Below are 17,304 nucleotides of genomic sequence, written 5' to 3'. Positions count from 1 at the left end.
TGTATAGGCCCTAAAGTCTAGTATTAAAAGTACCTTGTGACCTGATCAAACATTTATTGTGTGAAAGTTGAATACTTTTTTAAAAAGCAACCTTAATTACACACTAACCTTAGTGTAAAATGCAAACATGTTTTAAAGTTCTTTAAAAAATATACTTAGGTAAGAAGTAGAGGATATGGATGAGTCCTGAATGGCTAGAAAGGAGCAACAGGAGGACAGTCTGCTTATCTGCATATGTACACTTCAGGTATGACGATTTTGTTCGTTTATGTTTTTACATGTTCTTTGCCCTGGTATAAGACTCCAGCTAACAATAACCGATGTTAATTCTTGCTTAGAAAAAAAAGAAAACAAAGATGTATGACACAAGTGAAATGGGTCCCTGCCAAACCAAGCACCTTAACATTTTCATAAGTTTTTCAACTTGAGCAACTAAACTTTTTCCCGCTCCTTGTATATACTGTTACATCATCCTGTCTTAGACTCCGCTACTGACATAGCGGTTCCTCAGCTTCTTTGAAAATATTCTCACCTATAGTTATTCCACAGAAACTTAATAATTAGAAACTAATTCTTTAGTCACTTCAAACACAGCACTGATTTCTCAAAAATAAGGAATAGCTGGGCAGTACTGGTAATATCTGACTCATTAAGAGCCAAAGAAAAACACTCAAAATCAACTGTCTTCTTCCATAATTAACTGTTGATATTGTGCCTTATGTCCTCACTTTTCAAGCAACTGTTCTCATCAAAAAGCTGGTCTTAAATTCAAACATGATGTAACTCCCCATCAGTAAATGGCTTTGCTTGGCTAACAGATGGGCCATTTATAAACATACTGTGGTTGTAGCCCTATTTTCATTTTTTATTTCTGTAAAGAAATTAGACTGTGATGAGGTACTTCAACTTCAAAATTCCTAATTCTCCTAACTGCTGCTTTCCCATGAGTTGGGAACACTGTGATGAGTACTTAGTCTGGTTATATGAATGAATACATGTTGCACTTTTCTAGCACAGTTACAGTGTGATAATTGCATAATAAATACAGTATTTTTTACCATATAATTTGATAATATAATCCACACTCCAATGTACCTTAAAAACACACCATTCAAAATGCACTTTTCTTGTTTTGACATACACAGTGCTATGGTACAGAGATACACATGGCTCTCCCAATGCTGTCAGGTCACGATGTGCATCAGATTTTGTAGCATACTGAGCAGGAATGTGAAATGATGAGAATGCCATGGGCAGTTTCTGCAGCAGTTGCTCAACTTTCCCACTGTAGTGCAAAGATACCCACAGACAGCACATAAGTGATGAATGTAGCTGCATTCCCATATAACTATCTTTGGACACTAAATGTTCAATTTTATATAATTTTCACATGTCTAGAAATACTATTCTTTTAATATTCTTTTAATTTTTTCCCCAACCATTTAAAAAATGTAAAATCCATTCTTATCTCATTGGCCATATAAAAACAGGCAGCAGGCTGGTTTTGGTCAGTAGGCCAGTTTGCTGACCCTTGCTCTAGTAGATTTAATAAAATATGGTGAGTCCAGAATAAATGGCTTAGGAAAACTAAAAAATTATCAACCAAGTATCTTTTATCCAAAAGCTAGATTTAGTAAAATAAAGGTCATAAAGTTCCTCTTTTAGAAGTTATAATAAAATGCATTAGTTCTTAGAGACAGAAACCAAAATTGATACAAACTATGAAATTCAGCAACTACATGGCTGTTCAAAGGCAATCTTTATAATTCCTATTTTCTTAAGAAGATGAAGATCAAAATAAAGAGAAATCAACTAGATACCTGCTCTACTGTGTTGGCTTTAAAAAGAAACCACAGTAAGTTATCCAAATGCATTTACTTCGTAAATCTTTCAGAATAAATGCATTCCTGGAAAGGGTAGATAGAAGTCAGTTCTTAACATCTAGCTGAGGTATGCATAAAAAAAATGTCAACACTGTTGAAATGCAGAAGGTTCAGGTTGACTTTTCAATTAAGAGATTTAAAATCAGCTAGTTAATGAAGTTACTGAGTTCAATTCAGTTGCCCAAGTTAAAAAAAAAAAAAAAACCCACACTATCCCTCAAATAAATATTTATAAAACAAAATTACCAGTCATCAACATATATAAGAAAACATTTCTGAAGCCTTTATTTACAAAAGCTTTAAAAACAAATACCTTCTGTTTCGCAAATAATGTTTTGTTTAAAAAGGACCACCCAGTTACAGCATTGCAATATCATGAATAGAATGTACAAGGGGAACAAACCAATGTGGTGGCTAACAGTTGGAGATTTGCTAATACTACTGATTGAAGTGTAGCTAACACACATCATAACTTGTAGTCCATCATTTCAGGGCAGAGTCAATGATTATCAAAATGTCTTCCTACACATGCTCTGGTCTGGTCACATATTCTGCATGGCTAAATATTTCACAGTCTCTTTTGTCAATATATATAAAATAGATTGCAAAGATATACACAAAAAAATAAACAAGCATTACACTCCTCAGGTAATTTTATTAGCTATATTTGCATATAGCTAATAAATATATATTTCTTGTATTTTGTTGTTTTGCACCAAATCTGTCCATTATTTATCTCTGTAGTAACTGTGAAAGCACAAATTTTTTGTCTTCTAATTTAATTTGGTACAAAATATACCTAAAGACTTACTATCTTTGGATTTTAATGAAATTGATTTGTGGAATCAACAAATCAAGAGCATCCTAAGTATGGCTATAAAATTTTTAAAAAATTAAAAATAAGGGTACACAGCAATGGAATAAAAAGAAGCAGGTCAAGGGAAGTGTGCGATCATAAAATAATTGCAGCTTCAACATCTTGGATACCAATTTCCTGGCAGACACTAAACATCCAATCACAAAGTATTTTTCCTGAAGGGTGTAAAGCTGGTTTGAAAAATTCTTCAGTCACAGAGCAGCCTACACATGCCAATTAGAACTGACAGACACTAGATGTGCTTAGAAGATTAAATACTACGTACAGAAACAGCAGTTACTAAGCTCCTCAGTAGTTTTTTGTCTTTTTTTTTTTTTTGTAGTCTTGCTGAATCAACCATTTGCACAATGCATGTGCTTTATTCTGTGGGTCAAAAACAAGTAAATACTGTATAAAGTTGACAGACGGTCATTTTTCCAGCTAAGAGCAAGAAAAACCAAAACTGCTGATAAAACAGAGGATGTGAGTCACAATCACTCTCTAAAGTGCAAAATTGATGGTCCACAATCTCAAATAGCTAAAACTCCTGCAGAATGGAAGGGAGACATGAAACAGGGAAATAAATTACAGTCAGTGCTAGTTAATTTAGGAAAGGGAAAAAAAATAATAAACCAAGCTCAAGTAGGTAAAGTTTATAGTATTCAATATGATGTAGCTTTCCCCACCTTGTCACATATATCTACTAACAAGTATATTAAGTTAAGGCCAAATTTAACCTGAATGCTTTTCTATTTATTAAGATCTGAGATAGGAATGGTCATACTTAGTACTGAAAGGCAGAAAATAAAATGAGCTATGAAAGAAAAAAAAAGAAAAAAAAGTAATGTCTATTGTTCAAGGGATTCAACAAGAGATAAAACCTATATACAAGCATGTGTGTATCTCAAATAAAATAAAAATAAAGGAACTATTTCATGTCATGACTGCTTGTTGGCTTCCTCTTCATATGCATTCCCTGTGCCATTCTGTACATAGGATGAACCAGAACCAAGGCCATACAAATGACCACAATATTTGGCATCATCAATATGATCTTCAAAGAACATCTAAAAAGGAATTTTGGAAAAAAAAAAAAAGATAATTTTAACCAAAAGGTACCACTAGTAATTTATATTTCAGCAATGTAAGTACTGACTGTTCATTAACTATGATGACAGCTCTTTCCTATGATGCTCCTTTGAAGCCACATGTTTAAAATCAATGACTGACTGATGTTCTCAGGAAATACACAGCTCAAAAGAAACCAAAGAAAAAGACTACCAAAAAATGTATAAACACACGTCTTTCCTATTAACACTTAGACCAATTTTATGAGAATACAGTCAAAATCACTTCCGAGTCAGTTCTCACTTGGCAAAATAGCTATTATGCTTTCTACTATTAATACATTTCTACAAAAAATTTTAAACTCCCTGAAGTGTTTTCAGTCAATTCTTTAATGTCCAAGAGGATATACTCCAAAAATGCTATAGTAACTATTTTGCAAAAAGGAAAATTTTTTTGTAAGCAAAGGAGTCCATTCTGTTTTGTATCTGCACAGCTGGCTTTCTTTTCTCTGCATTTACTTACAGTGAAATATCCCTGTGCCTATCACTTAACCTAAAAGTAGACTTGTGTTCATTCAATTTCACTCTTACGTACCTAACTTCTTTATATTTGAAGAACTTATCTCTGCCTTTTGCCACTTAAGGAGTGTCTGCCCAACATGATTTTTAATTTAACTAACATTTCAGATTTATGTAACCACTTTAGAATTCAAAACCTCTTTGTAAGAACCTCCTAAAAAGCATGCATCCTACTTTGTAAACCCTCAAAGGACAGAAGAACAGCAAGAGCAAATGGTATTTTCAGCAGCAGTTTAATGCCTAAGAGAAGCCAATGCCAGGGGAACTTAACATATGGATTCCTTGACTTTACAGAAGCAAAACTGATGTGTCTACAGAAAGTTCTCTGGAGTTCTCACAATAGTCATCAGTATGACGTTGGATAAAAGTTGCTAGCTTCTAGCCTCAGTTTCTTCACCTAAGAAATAATATGGTTGGACCTACATGATTCCTAAGGTAGCTTAAATTTTTAAATTTTTTATTCTATAATGAACTTATTTTTTCATTTCCTTCTGAACTACATTTCAAGATGACTAATTTTTGATTACTTTCAAGTGTGGTGGATATGACTTATATGGTACCTATAATTTTATCGTCACTTAAGTACTTATTGCCCCCAAACTTTTGCCATTAGATTTAATGTTCTCAACCTAACAACCGAGAGAGAAAAAGGCACTGATGTCTTCATACTTCTCTCATTTTGAAAAAGGCCATTCCTGTGAGCAGTGAGTCAGATCCTGCCTGATGCTGTGGTCCTATCCGTTCCAGCTCTAACTGTTCAGCAACTTCCTGTAAACCACCCTAGAAGAAAGAAAAATTTGCCCGTCAAAAGAAAGAAACATTGGAATACCTGAATTCACAAATTACATAACTTAAACAATGATCAAAATAGAAATGAACTTCTGTATGTAAAGACGGACCTTATGAGGATGAGCAAAAAACAGAATGTGCATTACTGATTATTTGCTGAACGTGGAAAATTCATCATACAGGCAAAGTGACATGCAGACAACTGTACTGCAGATGTGGGGGAAGCAGGTCATACACAAGAGTAACAGGTATACAGGGTTATGTTTATCAAGCACATTCACAGTCCATGCATCAATTATTACAAAACTGACTGCAGTTACTTTTATATTTTCTTAAGCTTCACAGCAATCTATCTCTAAATAGTTTCATCTAAATAATTTGTACAAAACAAAGCTGTTATGACTAATCAAATCTGTAATAATTCACTAAATGCTTAACAATGGTTTTTGTTAATTTAAAAGAAGTGTTTTAAGAATAAGCTCCTTAGAAGGGTCCGCTAAACACGCCTACATTAATATTGCTAGGATTAAAAAAGAAAGATGAGAGTGAAACTTAGGAAGCAAGAGAATAAAACAGAAGGAGGGGAGAAGGAAAGGGGACGGAAGGAGAATAAAGAAGAGGAGGATGAGAGGAGAAAAAGGAAAGAGACACCAGGACCCGCGACAAAACACAAAACTAAATTGTGGAGGCCTCCGCCAGCAAACTAGCCCTCCCCGACACCACAGCTTCAAACAGTGCTTTGCACGCAGCTGCTTCTGTGCTAAAAATAGCGTGAGGATTAGGTATCACTAGCAGCTGCTTAGAGCAAGGAGAGAGTCATTCAGTATGGGATACTATAGGGCAAAAAAAAAAAAAGTACCTTTGTCACTAACGTAAATTTTAACACAGCTGGTTACTTGGCATATTCAGAGTATCTACTGTGCTTAGAAATTCTCCAATCACATACACATAATGAAGAATAATTTGATTCTCTGTTCTCGAAACTGTCTTTGAACAGACATGTCAATTTTAAAAAGCATTTTCACAGCCAGATGAAAACACTTCGGCCTTGGGTTCCCAGTATGCAGTACTTGCAGGGGCTATCCTTTCCAGAGTAATAAGGATAGCCCACTGCAAGTTCACCTGACTCACAGAAGTCTCTTTAAATTGCACAGAATTCTGCTGTGCTTAGGTGGCACAAACGTGTAATAAGCTTTTTGAGAAATTTCCCTGGTTAGATGTTGTATCCTGTAACAAGGCAAGCAAACCTGGCCAAAAGACTGCTGTTTCAGTTCATCTGTCAAAAGCAAAGTTTCCTTATTCAATTCCTAAATTATTTCTTTCTGCATAAAGGTAAAGCTCTTAAAGGTTTTACCATTTCCTAGAAGTCTAACTTTCCTTGCACTTCCAGAAAGCTGGTGAGGAGAAAACTTGGTCAACTTTGATGTAGGTTCTATGAACCAACCACTTTACCTAAATGTTTTCCTTTAGTTAAAGCTTAAATACAAATACACCTAAAATAATTAAACCATTATATTCCTTAGGACCCTGTACCCCCACAAGTGAATTCATTCTCAAATTAAAGGAACACTTTTCCTTATTAAAGACCTTTGTTTTTGAAAGAATTAATGTTTAGAAGTAACAATTATTACATAGGTGGTAAAGAGTGTCAGAATGTAAGCTACTGCCTAGACAGGACCTACCTCACTGTAGCACTTACTGTTAACAAGCTGACATCCATGGGCCGGGGGAAAGAACCTTTTAGTGATGTAATTTACTCCTAGGAACATGACCCTACGACTAGACCCAACACAATAATCTCTAGCCAAAATAAGCTGAAGGGGAAGCTCTCTGCTACATGACTGACCACCTCTGCACACTGCTGGCCACTTCAGATTTTATCTTGCATGGAGAGACTGCCTGTGTGTTGGAAGAAGGAGAATCTGCACTTCTGTGCAGGGAGCCTCAGTTTCTGTGATGCTCTGTGATTTTCAGCCTAACAAGCAATGACAAAAATCTGATCTTTGGTTTGAATCGTGCTGAAAAACTTATTCTGCCGATATATACTGAACCTTTGTAAAAGGACTTCATATAAATTATTACTTATGCAAGAAAAAGAATCAAATAACTACTTTTAATATAAAACTTAAAAATACGGTTTAAATCAACATCCCAGCCCAGGATCTTGTAAGTCACCCAGTGTGAACAGTGCACTGATTACAGAAAAAGCCACTCCAAGCCTTACTTTGAGATTTTTGCAGCTCTTCATGAGGTACTTTACATCATAAATGACAGGAAAAAACAACCGAAGGATCTCAAAGAAGTCAAGTTCTTCTTCAGGCAAGTTAGAGTTGGTCAGGATTTTGATTAGGTAGCCAAAGTCATAACCACTAGAAAAGGGTTAAAGAATACAGAAGAGAGACCATAAATACCAGAGATGAAAAAATAAATTTTTTTCTGATACAACTTTTAAGTGAGTCATACTGTTGACAAGAAAAAAAAAAAGGAATCAACCAAAAAAAGTACACAAAAGGACAGAGAAAATAAACATGTTTACAATTATGATGGGAAAATGCCATCAGTTCGGAATGGCATTCAGAGGGCGAAATAATATCTTTCCATCTTTTACATAAAGAGATCATATACTTCAAAAATCCAAAGAGTAATTCCCTAAAAAGTATTTTTACTTCCCTTAAGTGATTTTAAGAGGTACTCTGTCCCCTCAGATTCTGTTCCCATCTCAATCCCCAAGACACTGATGGGACTGCTGCACGTGAAAGCAGTGAAGGGAGGAAAGGCGGAGAACTACCACCCAGAGGGTAAGAAACCAACCCCACACTCTCACACTCTCACATCAAGGTCTCCTAACCTCAGTGTTTGACTGTTCCCACAGCTTTATGCCTCCCTATACTCCTGTCCACAATCAGACCCCCATTTTTCCTATCTGCCTTTCCTTTGAGGACCTCTCACAGGAGGCTCTGCCTGAAGAGCCCGGTTCCCAAAGACTGTTCATACATGCTGCTTCCTTGTACTGCCCTTGAAAGCACATGTACTGTTTCCTCCACATGTTTAATTAAACAGGGTAGGTATCACATCTAAAAAAAATTTTTTCTTATTGCACATAGTTGGGACTCAAATATTTCATGAGACATGCTATTAACATATTTTAAGTGGGGATTACAAATAATATTTACATTGAATGTTTAGAAATTTACTTCTTACTTCAGAAAGAAAAAAAAATTTTAACAATGAAGACCATTAACTAATATTAAGGTATAAGCAATAAACAGCAGAAACCTTTAAATTTCTGGTAGGTGACAAAGAGGTAACTTTAACTTTGCTGTCTATCTAAAACATAAGTCAATATATTTGCTTACTACTAGTAAAAGTAAGATATTAGAGTTGAGGATTTATAAATTTCTGAAACTAGTCTGTGTACTAGAAATAGATTAGAATATGAAGAAAACACTTAATGACATTTAGTAGAATAAAATCTTAACATATCCTGACAAATCTTCAAATATATCAGTCTAATCTGGACCCTAAACTCTAAGACATGACCCCTTTCTGTTTTTCCTCATCTTAAGATCCCAAAGCCTAGCACAGTATTTGCTCATAGTATTTTCTGAATGAAAGAACATGTCATGCATAGTAAAAAGGACAATGCTTTCCAGTTCTTTTATATCGTAATGACCAGAAAAGTGAAAAAAGAACTCAAAAAACATTCAAGTTACCAGAGACTTAAGCCTCATCTCCTGAGGTATAAGCTCAAGTGGAGAATAGAGAAGAAAGATAGGTGGAAATTAGTATATTCAATACTCCAACTGAAAAATTACTGCTGAATGCTGCACTGAAGTTTACCATATGAACAGTTCTTCACGATTCTTACTCATCACACAGGCCAGCGCTGGAAATTCTAAAGCATGCAGGGCCTTTTTTTTTTTTTTTTCAAATGTGTGAAATGGACCAACTATAAGAACATTAATACCTGCATAATGCAATACTTTTAAAAACATAACAAAAGGCCAAAGAAAATCATTCCCAAGGCCACTGATAGTCCCTGGGCTGCCAGTTTAATTTAGTTTACTTAGATAGGAAAACTCTTTCTCTTTTCTAAGTCTGTTTTTACAAAATGGAATTAATTTCACTTCCAGAAATTCTCTTCCACAAACTAGCTTTACTTCATAATAAGAAAGAATTAAAAACTACCAGTTACTGAGAATTTACTGTATATAAAACACTTAATTAAATGCTTTAAATGTTATTACTGATCATTAAAACAATTCTGTAAGATATTTCCAAGTGATTTCTTCCTAATACTATTTTTAAAAAAATTAATACCCACCACACACACACCCCTGGCTTTCTCTATGCCATTCTTTTTCCATAGCACTTACCACCATCTCAGAACCCACAATATACATTTCATCATTTAAAAAAAGTTGTCTACCCCCACCAGAATGTAAACTCCATGAAATCAAAGATTTTAGTGTATTTTGTTCATAGCTTAATTCTAAGAATCTTACCACAGTGCTTAGCATATGGTAGATAATAAATAAATATTTTTAATGAATCAATGGTTTCATTCATTCTAAGGCTTAGAAATGTTAAATAACTCTAGGTAACACAAATTCCAAATGGCACTGCTGGATTGAAACCAAAGCCTATTTCCCAGCTGTACTCCTTCCACTAGGCAAGACTCTCCTTCTCGTAGGCTACGGTGGATCCCACACCATTAAATGAACCTGTAAGCAGACCAGCATCAGCCTGTTGAGTTAGGAGACGGCTGTATGGCAGCTGATTCTTTGTAGAACTAAGCCTGGAATTCTGACACAGTGACCCAAGCCAAGTATGAAGCAGCTAGGGAACGGTAACACAAATGCCACTTTCAGGGCAATCTTTTTACCTATGAAATGACAGCCATTTGACCCCTTCACAGAGGACCACTCCTGATGTCATAAGAAGTTCTGCAAAATACTGGGTCTCAATTCCTTCCTCCTCATGTTTTTTAAACTGGATACCAGATGTTGTTAGTAGCTCTATAGAGTCCTGGGCATACATGTCCTCCCTGGCAGGAGAAAAAGAAAGACAACATTCAAAAGTGCCACAACTGTTTAACAAACTGTTTTTCTCCCACTTACATCCACAACTACAGTGCCAAAAACAACAAGTGAGAGGACTGGCTTGGGTCCATTTATCCCAACGTTTCACATATATGGAGAGAAAATAAAATTTAAATGCAAAGGTCATTCAGTGTTTTAGAAAAATGTACATATAGTAAATAATCATTCAAAGCAGTCCAATGGTGAGATTTTAATCTTTGCTATCAGTTTCATTAGCCTTTCACAAGTTAAATAAATTCAACTGGATTTGAAAAAAAGGGTCCTCTACTCACCAGTGGCTACCACCACAAAGTAACAGACAAGTTCCTGTCAGAGGCTCTCAGGCTCAGCAGCCATTTTAACGCTGCCAAATGGAACTGTAGCCGCGGGGGTGAGGGCCTGATCCATATCCCATGCTCTCAGCAGCACCAGGAAGGAGACCAAGTGGAAAACATCTGATGTGGCTGAGTTAAACCACATTCTGTCTTAAAGGAAAAGGAGATGCTTCCTCTCCCTAATGATGGGTCTTTCAAATGGCTCCAGTAAGCAGTAAACTGCTTAAAATGAAGGACTCCATTATAATAGCAATAATTTCTTCTTCTAACAACCTTAGTCCTAGAAGATTACCTTCCAAAAATCAAACCAGGAAATCTAAACATAAACCTATCTTTCAAGATTTCACTTAAGCCAAAAAGAAAGCCATCTCTAATTTCTAAGCGCAAACACACAGGTAACCAAAATACTGTATTAAATCAATAAAGTGACCAAAATGAAGATGTATGTTTCTGAGAATAATGAAAAGTATTTGGAGCACTGACCGCTGGATTTCTCCTTTTATTTATTTTTAAAATTGTGAGGATACTGGTTTCCACTGCATAACAAAAGAAAATTCTATAAAAGCTTTAATAAAACTAAACCGAAAGGAACATTATTACCCTTGGGCCAAAAAGTATTCCTACGGTCTACTCTCTGGGAATCAATTTGCTTCTAAACGTCTTTGAAAAGTAACAAAACCAGGAACTGAAAAACAGAGTGGAACCGCAACAATTACTTTAAGTCAAAATTTCCTGGAAATTTTCCCTGGAAAACCCTTTTGGAGAGATATCTGAATAAATCCAATACAACTAAAAAAAATTATACAACAGATATTATTGGCCTTAAGATGCTAAAACCTTGAACAAGTAGACTCTCACTCATCAGGCCCTGATGCTCACTGAGAGACATGCTTTAGCAACTACAACCAACCAAAGGCATAACAGACCCTTTCTCTAGGCTCACATTATTCTGAGACAATATGCTTCCTCTTCTTTTCAAATCAGTGTTCCCCAAACTTACCCAATGAAAACAATCACCCAGAGAACTTGGCAAAAATATGATGGATTCCCATGCCCCTCGCCTGGACCCACCAGATCTTAATCTCCAGGAGAAAGACCTGGATGAGTACCTCTCGTGTTTTGTGATCAAGTATCATATTTTGCTTCAATTTTCCTGTACATTAACAACTCCGAATTCAGTTTAGAGCGAATTACCAAATGTTCATCAGTACCTAACAATTCTAATTCTTGGATTTCAGCAATACAAAGCAGACAGAAGAGTTACGGGACCATGAAGTTATAATGGTGATGATCAACTCTCCTCAGCACTATGTCCCTGGTGGCTAGCACAGCTGCTGACACATTGATTCTAGGCACTCAATTAAAAAGTCAATTTTCATCTTTCTTCACAATATCCAAGATTCTGTTCATGGTGCTCTTTCTCCACATTAGGTCGTATCAGTTTTATCTTCCAACTGACCTTTTCTATTTAAATAGTATTTTTCACTCTATCCTTCTTAAACATCTCTTCAGACATTAACCTTAGTATGAATGGCAGCAAAATCTGGTAGCAAAACTATCGTAGTACTCTCTGTATAAGAAAAAAATGCCTCTCAGATATTGTAATAACAAAGCAGTTATTAATAGAAAAAAGATGTTTCTAGAAAAAGAAAAGTGTCAATTTCATCAAAACTGAGACACTGATGGGTCACCTCCTACTCATGTACTGAGATCACAACAGTACCTTAATAAAGAACAACGTTCTAATTATCAGCTTAGAAAAAAGGTAACATGGAACAAATGAAATGGGAAAAAAAATTTTTAAGGGCTATCCTTTGCAAAAAGGATAAAAGGCAATTTTCAGAACTATAATACTTACAAAAGGTTATTATCAGTTTGGATAGAGATGAGTACTTTTCACCCTTTACAAAGTTCTGGAGAGTACATTATTAAATCCAACAGAGTAAAACAAAGAGTCAGGCTAAACATAATACAATTATAAGCCAAACTATTAAACCACTGACAACACTACCCTCTAAAATCATCAGTCCTGCTTTTTTTTTCAGCTCTTATATGCTAAATGCCACATTACAGAGCCTGGGAGGTTCTTACATTGGCACTACCATTAATTGTCCTATAGCTTCTTTTACTGTTTTTCAAATCAGATGTTAGAGCCTATGACACAAGCAGAGGCTGTCAAATAGAAGGATGCTACAACATAGTAACATACTTAAAACGTATTAGACATTTCCCCAGCATACAGTTTGTAAATAATCTGCCCTCACCCTAAGACACGGGAAACCTCCCTAAGCTATCAAGACTACTCCTACCAATGATATAGAAACACTGTTAAGTAGGAAACTAGGTTCTGACCCAGGGCTTAAGAAATCAGATTCTGAACTGTTTCTAAAAGAAACACCAGGTTCAAGAAATACCATTACTTCTTCTAAACATAACTTACAAGAGATTTTGTGGGCTGACCTGGGAATATAAGCATTATATTATATAATATTGATTTAAAAGGACAAAGCACCCAAGTTTCCACGAAGTATCTTACCACCTATGACGTGTAATCTGCTCATAAACTGACCATAATAAAAATCTCCTCATAAGAAGGATAACTATTACAACAAACACAGATATATTTCAAACTGCACACAAAGTTTGAAAGCAAAATTAATGTTGCAAGGTCATTTTTTTCTATCAAGAAGTACTTTCAATACCCAGTTTTCTAAATTTTGAAAGAGCGGCAGTCATACTTTTCAAATAACATCTCTAAAACTCAAAGTATTTGAATTTAAAAGTCTTTATCCTAATTTTTTGGTCCCATAACAAAAAGAAGCATAACCTTTTGAAATTTTAGGTTTTAACTATTTCAGGATAACTACACCAAGTTTAGTTTTGAATTTCATTCATCATACTTAAGAGAAATTAATCTGAAAACTAAAAAACTACAAAAGAAATTTGGGTTATATTAATTTCCTACTTACGTCAAATTAAATTTAAAGTTAAACTGCCAAGTTGAAGTTCCTGGAGGGTATTCTCCTTGTTCATTCATAAATGTCAGTCCAAGCTGAATTATCTTTAACAAGTCTACATTACACCGCAACAGCTGGTACTGATAGTCAGCATTGCTCCTGAATTCTCCAATGGGTCTTGCAACCACACCTGGAAACTCGGTGTCCTGTAAAATAGTTTTAAGATTCATTATTTAGTAAATATTTGAAACCACAATCCACAAATTCCTAGGATAAATAATTTGGGGTACAAGTCAAAGAATCCTATTATAGGTGATATTCTACACAGTTCATACTCAAAGTACCTTTTAACTAGGAATGGCATTACTTTTTAGAACCATAAAATAAAACTCTACTATCTTAATGACTTCTTCTTACTTTAAATATAGTATCAGTAAAAAATTACTATGTATAATGTACACATGATAAATGCAACTAAGTACTCTATTCCCTAGGAAGGGGGGAAAATCACAAACTCATATTTCTCAAGGAGTATGTGAAACTATGCTCACAGTATTCTAATGTTAAAAGCAATGAAGAACTGGTTAAAAAGAATGGAAAATGCACCATATCTTCCAATTGCTTTTCTGAAACAAGATTTATCTGAACACCAAAAACCCTCCTAATTTCTTGCGCTAACAGTACTCCCTCTCTCTACAATCCACAGAAAGCACGCCCTTAAAAACTGCATGCCACCCACTCATTCCTGTAGAGTGTTATCACATCTCTAGTGTTGTCATTCCTTATCATCTGAGAAAATAAATAATCACTATGAATTTCTACTGGAAAAAAATAACTTCAATTCTAATTATGGGTAAAGTACATCTATTAAATAGAACACTGTCTATGTACACTCAAATATTCGTATTTTAACCAGTCAAACCTGCCCCTCCCAAAAGAAGTGTATTTATTTATTTGGATTACATAGAATAAGAAAGTAATACAAGTATCAAAAGTCAAATTAGGAAACTAAGAACAAAACCTAAATACTACCTCACTATGAAGTAGTAAAGAAATTAAAACTTAACTAAATCCAGTTCAACCCAACAACCAGTATATTGGATGCTATGTGTTATGATAGGTGTTGAGGGGAGAAAGAATGATTAAGACATGAATCTCTTACTTCTCAGAGCCAATAATCTAGAAAACAGCAGAGCAGCCAAAACAGACATTCACAGCTAGGTGCTAATGTTCCTCTGCTGAACAGAAACAGTTTCACACTCTTAACATCAGACAAGGCCACTCTGTGACCGTAGCTGAACATACGCAAAAACAGACATTGTCCAAACCACAAAAATGATCCCACATCCTTCTATTGTGACTGAGTGACTGTTGCTTCCTGACAGCTTTAGCCTCCCTCTCGTCTTCTCTCATTCTAGGTGAGACTTATTAAGATACCCTATCACAGAATCACCCAGCTTCCCACCAGCATCCAATCCAGAGCAAAGCCCTGCTTCTTCACTCCCTCCCTAAAACCACCTGACACAAGCCCAGATTCTAAAAGTCTTTTTAACACTTTCTTACTCAAGTGTCCCACAGTTCTAACACTGCATTTTCCCTCAATGCAATGAGTAAAAAACCCCACTTGTCACACCACAGGTGTGTTCCTGGTGGTCTTCGGTTGGAGGTCATTGACAAAATTCTCTTTTCATAATTAAATTAATTCCTTAAAAAATCAACCAAAGGGTGGAACTCAAGATGTTTAAAAGCCCCTTTCCTCTCTCATAGAAAATATTTTAAGAATTTTGCTCATAGGCATACCATAGCAACGTAATTATATTTTCGGATAACTTGACGAATTTTCTTCATCTCTTCATCCAGGTTGCAAGCCCAAACTTCACAAATTCTTTGGCTATGATCTACAGTTGCTGCTGGCATAGTGAGGACACAAGGAGTCTAGCTGCCAAGCATCAAAATGTTATACTTGATTGAAGAACTGTTTCATAAAATACTTTATCCTTTATTTGTGTACCTGTCAAAATAAGAACCAGCTATATCAGGAATATGAATCATACAACAATTGAGTTGACAGAAACCTAAGAGATTAAGTATTCAGAGTCCCTGATTCATAAGAAAATCAAAGTTTAGAAAGTGACTTGAAAGACTAGACTGTAAAAGTCACACAGCTAATCAGGAGAAAAAGGACTACAACACAGGTTTCCTGGTTCTAATATGTTATGTAAAAATAGTAGGTTTTGTGTATATACTAATTATTTTTTAAAACTTTCCATTAAAGATTGCTCTGAATTCAACCCACTCTTTGAATAAAATTTTATAAAGACATCCATCTCCAGATAAAAATGAAAAGTGAAATACTGATATACATCTGACAAGATAAGTTGTTACCAGGACAAAGGTAGTATTTGCTTTTATTCCTCATCAATTTAACATTCAAAGTCTGATTTGGTTACAAAATCTACTTTACTGGAGTTTATTCAAGTCAGACTGGAGGGGCTAAAAGTAAATCTTTTTTTTTTTTTTAAGCTCCTTCTGAAAAATAAGTATCAGCCACAGAAACTGTTTCAATGTCCTTAACTGAGGATGGGAGAAAGAAAGGAAGCAATATAGTATATTTTAAATTGTTTCTTTCTAATTTCCTAAAAATCAGAGCATTTTCCCTGGTTACCGAACACACGTCACGTTTCTGGTCCATAAACACAGGTGTCATGGTACATAATGATAACAGTACAGACCAACATTTTGATTCTTGAGCAGGGAAATTCCAGATGCTCCTTCATTTTTCACACAAGTTTGAAAACAAAATGGTAACATGTAAAAAAGGAAATTGTGACCTCCCCTTCTAAACTCTTCAGTCACCTCGAATGCTCTAAGAACAGAAACCAAAGATCCAGGGTACCCCTCCTCTGTAATCCTCTTCACGACGCTAAACACACACACACACACACACACACACGCACGCACACACACGCACATACACTTTGGAAAGACCCTGTAGTTTAAAATCGCTTTCCTCCACCTCTCTCTCTCTACTACAGTTCCAGAAGCCCCAAAGAGGCACCAGAGGCCTCATTACTGGAGGTAGCATCTCCGAACAGCGGGTTCCCAACGAAACGCGAGGATCGTACAAACACGTTCAAGTCACGGATAACTCTCATCCCTGGCAGAGAGCCAGTGCGAAGGCGCTGATAACCCTTTACTGGAACCCGATTGACTCCCAGACACCGCTGCGTGAAGGAAAACGGGGAGCTGAGGATCTAGGCCACCGCCCTCCACTCCCGATTTCCGCCCCACAGCCTCGAAGCCCCAGGTACAAAGCCTTCGCGTCATCAGTCCGCGCCACCCCCTGACATACCCCCAAGCCCCGGTTACCCTCCCCCCTCCCCCCGGCCCTCTCCTTCGCCAGCCGCGCTCCAATGGCGCCATCGCGCACCCTCTTGGGTTGATCGTTCCCGCCCCCTTTCTATTTCCCCAACCCGCCCCTCCCCCCCCGCAGGGTTGAGGCAGACGCAAGATCTACTTGTGTCGCTGAGCTCGCGCTCCTCCTCCTCCTCCTCGCCATAGAGACAGCACCCAGCGGCGGCGGCGGTGGCGGTAGCGGCGGCGGCAGCGGGTGCCCCATAGACACCTCTCGCCCGGCAAGGGGGAAAGGGGAGCCGGAGCTGCGCCGCACCGCGCTGCGCCGTCGCTTCTCGCACGTCTGGGCGGCGGCGCCAGATGATGACGCAAGACGCAGAGGGGGCGGAGCACGCAGGTGACG

At 36.6% G+C, this 17,304-nt stretch overlaps 1 protein-coding gene across 2 annotated transcripts; it reads right to left on the bottom strand.

The window, feature by feature from the left end:
• Positions 1-2,143: 2,143 nt before the first annotated feature.
• On the bottom strand, positions 2,144-17,243 carry CNOT7 (CCR4-NOT transcription complex subunit 7). 2 transcript variants are annotated; one of them, XM_074353512.1, is made up of 7 exons: positions 17,065-17,243; positions 15,348-15,558; positions 13,560-13,753; positions 10,060-10,221; positions 7,399-7,543; positions 5,055-5,165; positions 2,144-3,806 (listed from the first exon to the last, which is right to left on the bottom strand). In XM_074353512.1, the coding sequence occupies exons 2-7, from the start codon at positions 15,462-15,464 to the stop codon at positions 3,678-3,680; spliced, it is 858 nt and encodes a 285-aa protein (XP_074209613.1). In that variant the 5' UTR covers positions 15,465-15,558; positions 17,065-17,243; the 3' UTR covers positions 2,144-3,677. The 2 variants fall into 2 exon arrangements, with proteins under 2 accessions (XP_074209613.1, XP_074209614.1); XM_074353513.1 differs by lacking the exon at positions 17,065-17,243 and adding an exon at positions 16,564-16,854.
• Between the last annotated feature and the right edge of the window lie 61 nt (positions 17,244-17,304).

Source organism: Camelus bactrianus, chromosome 26, assembly GCF_048773025.1.
Source record: "Camelus bactrianus isolate YW-2024 breed Bactrian camel chromosome 26, ASM4877302v1, whole genome shotgun sequence".
NCBI lineage: Eukaryota > Metazoa > Chordata > Mammalia > Artiodactyla > Camelidae > Camelus > Camelus bactrianus.
This window is presented reverse-complemented; position numbering and strand designations above follow the sequence as displayed.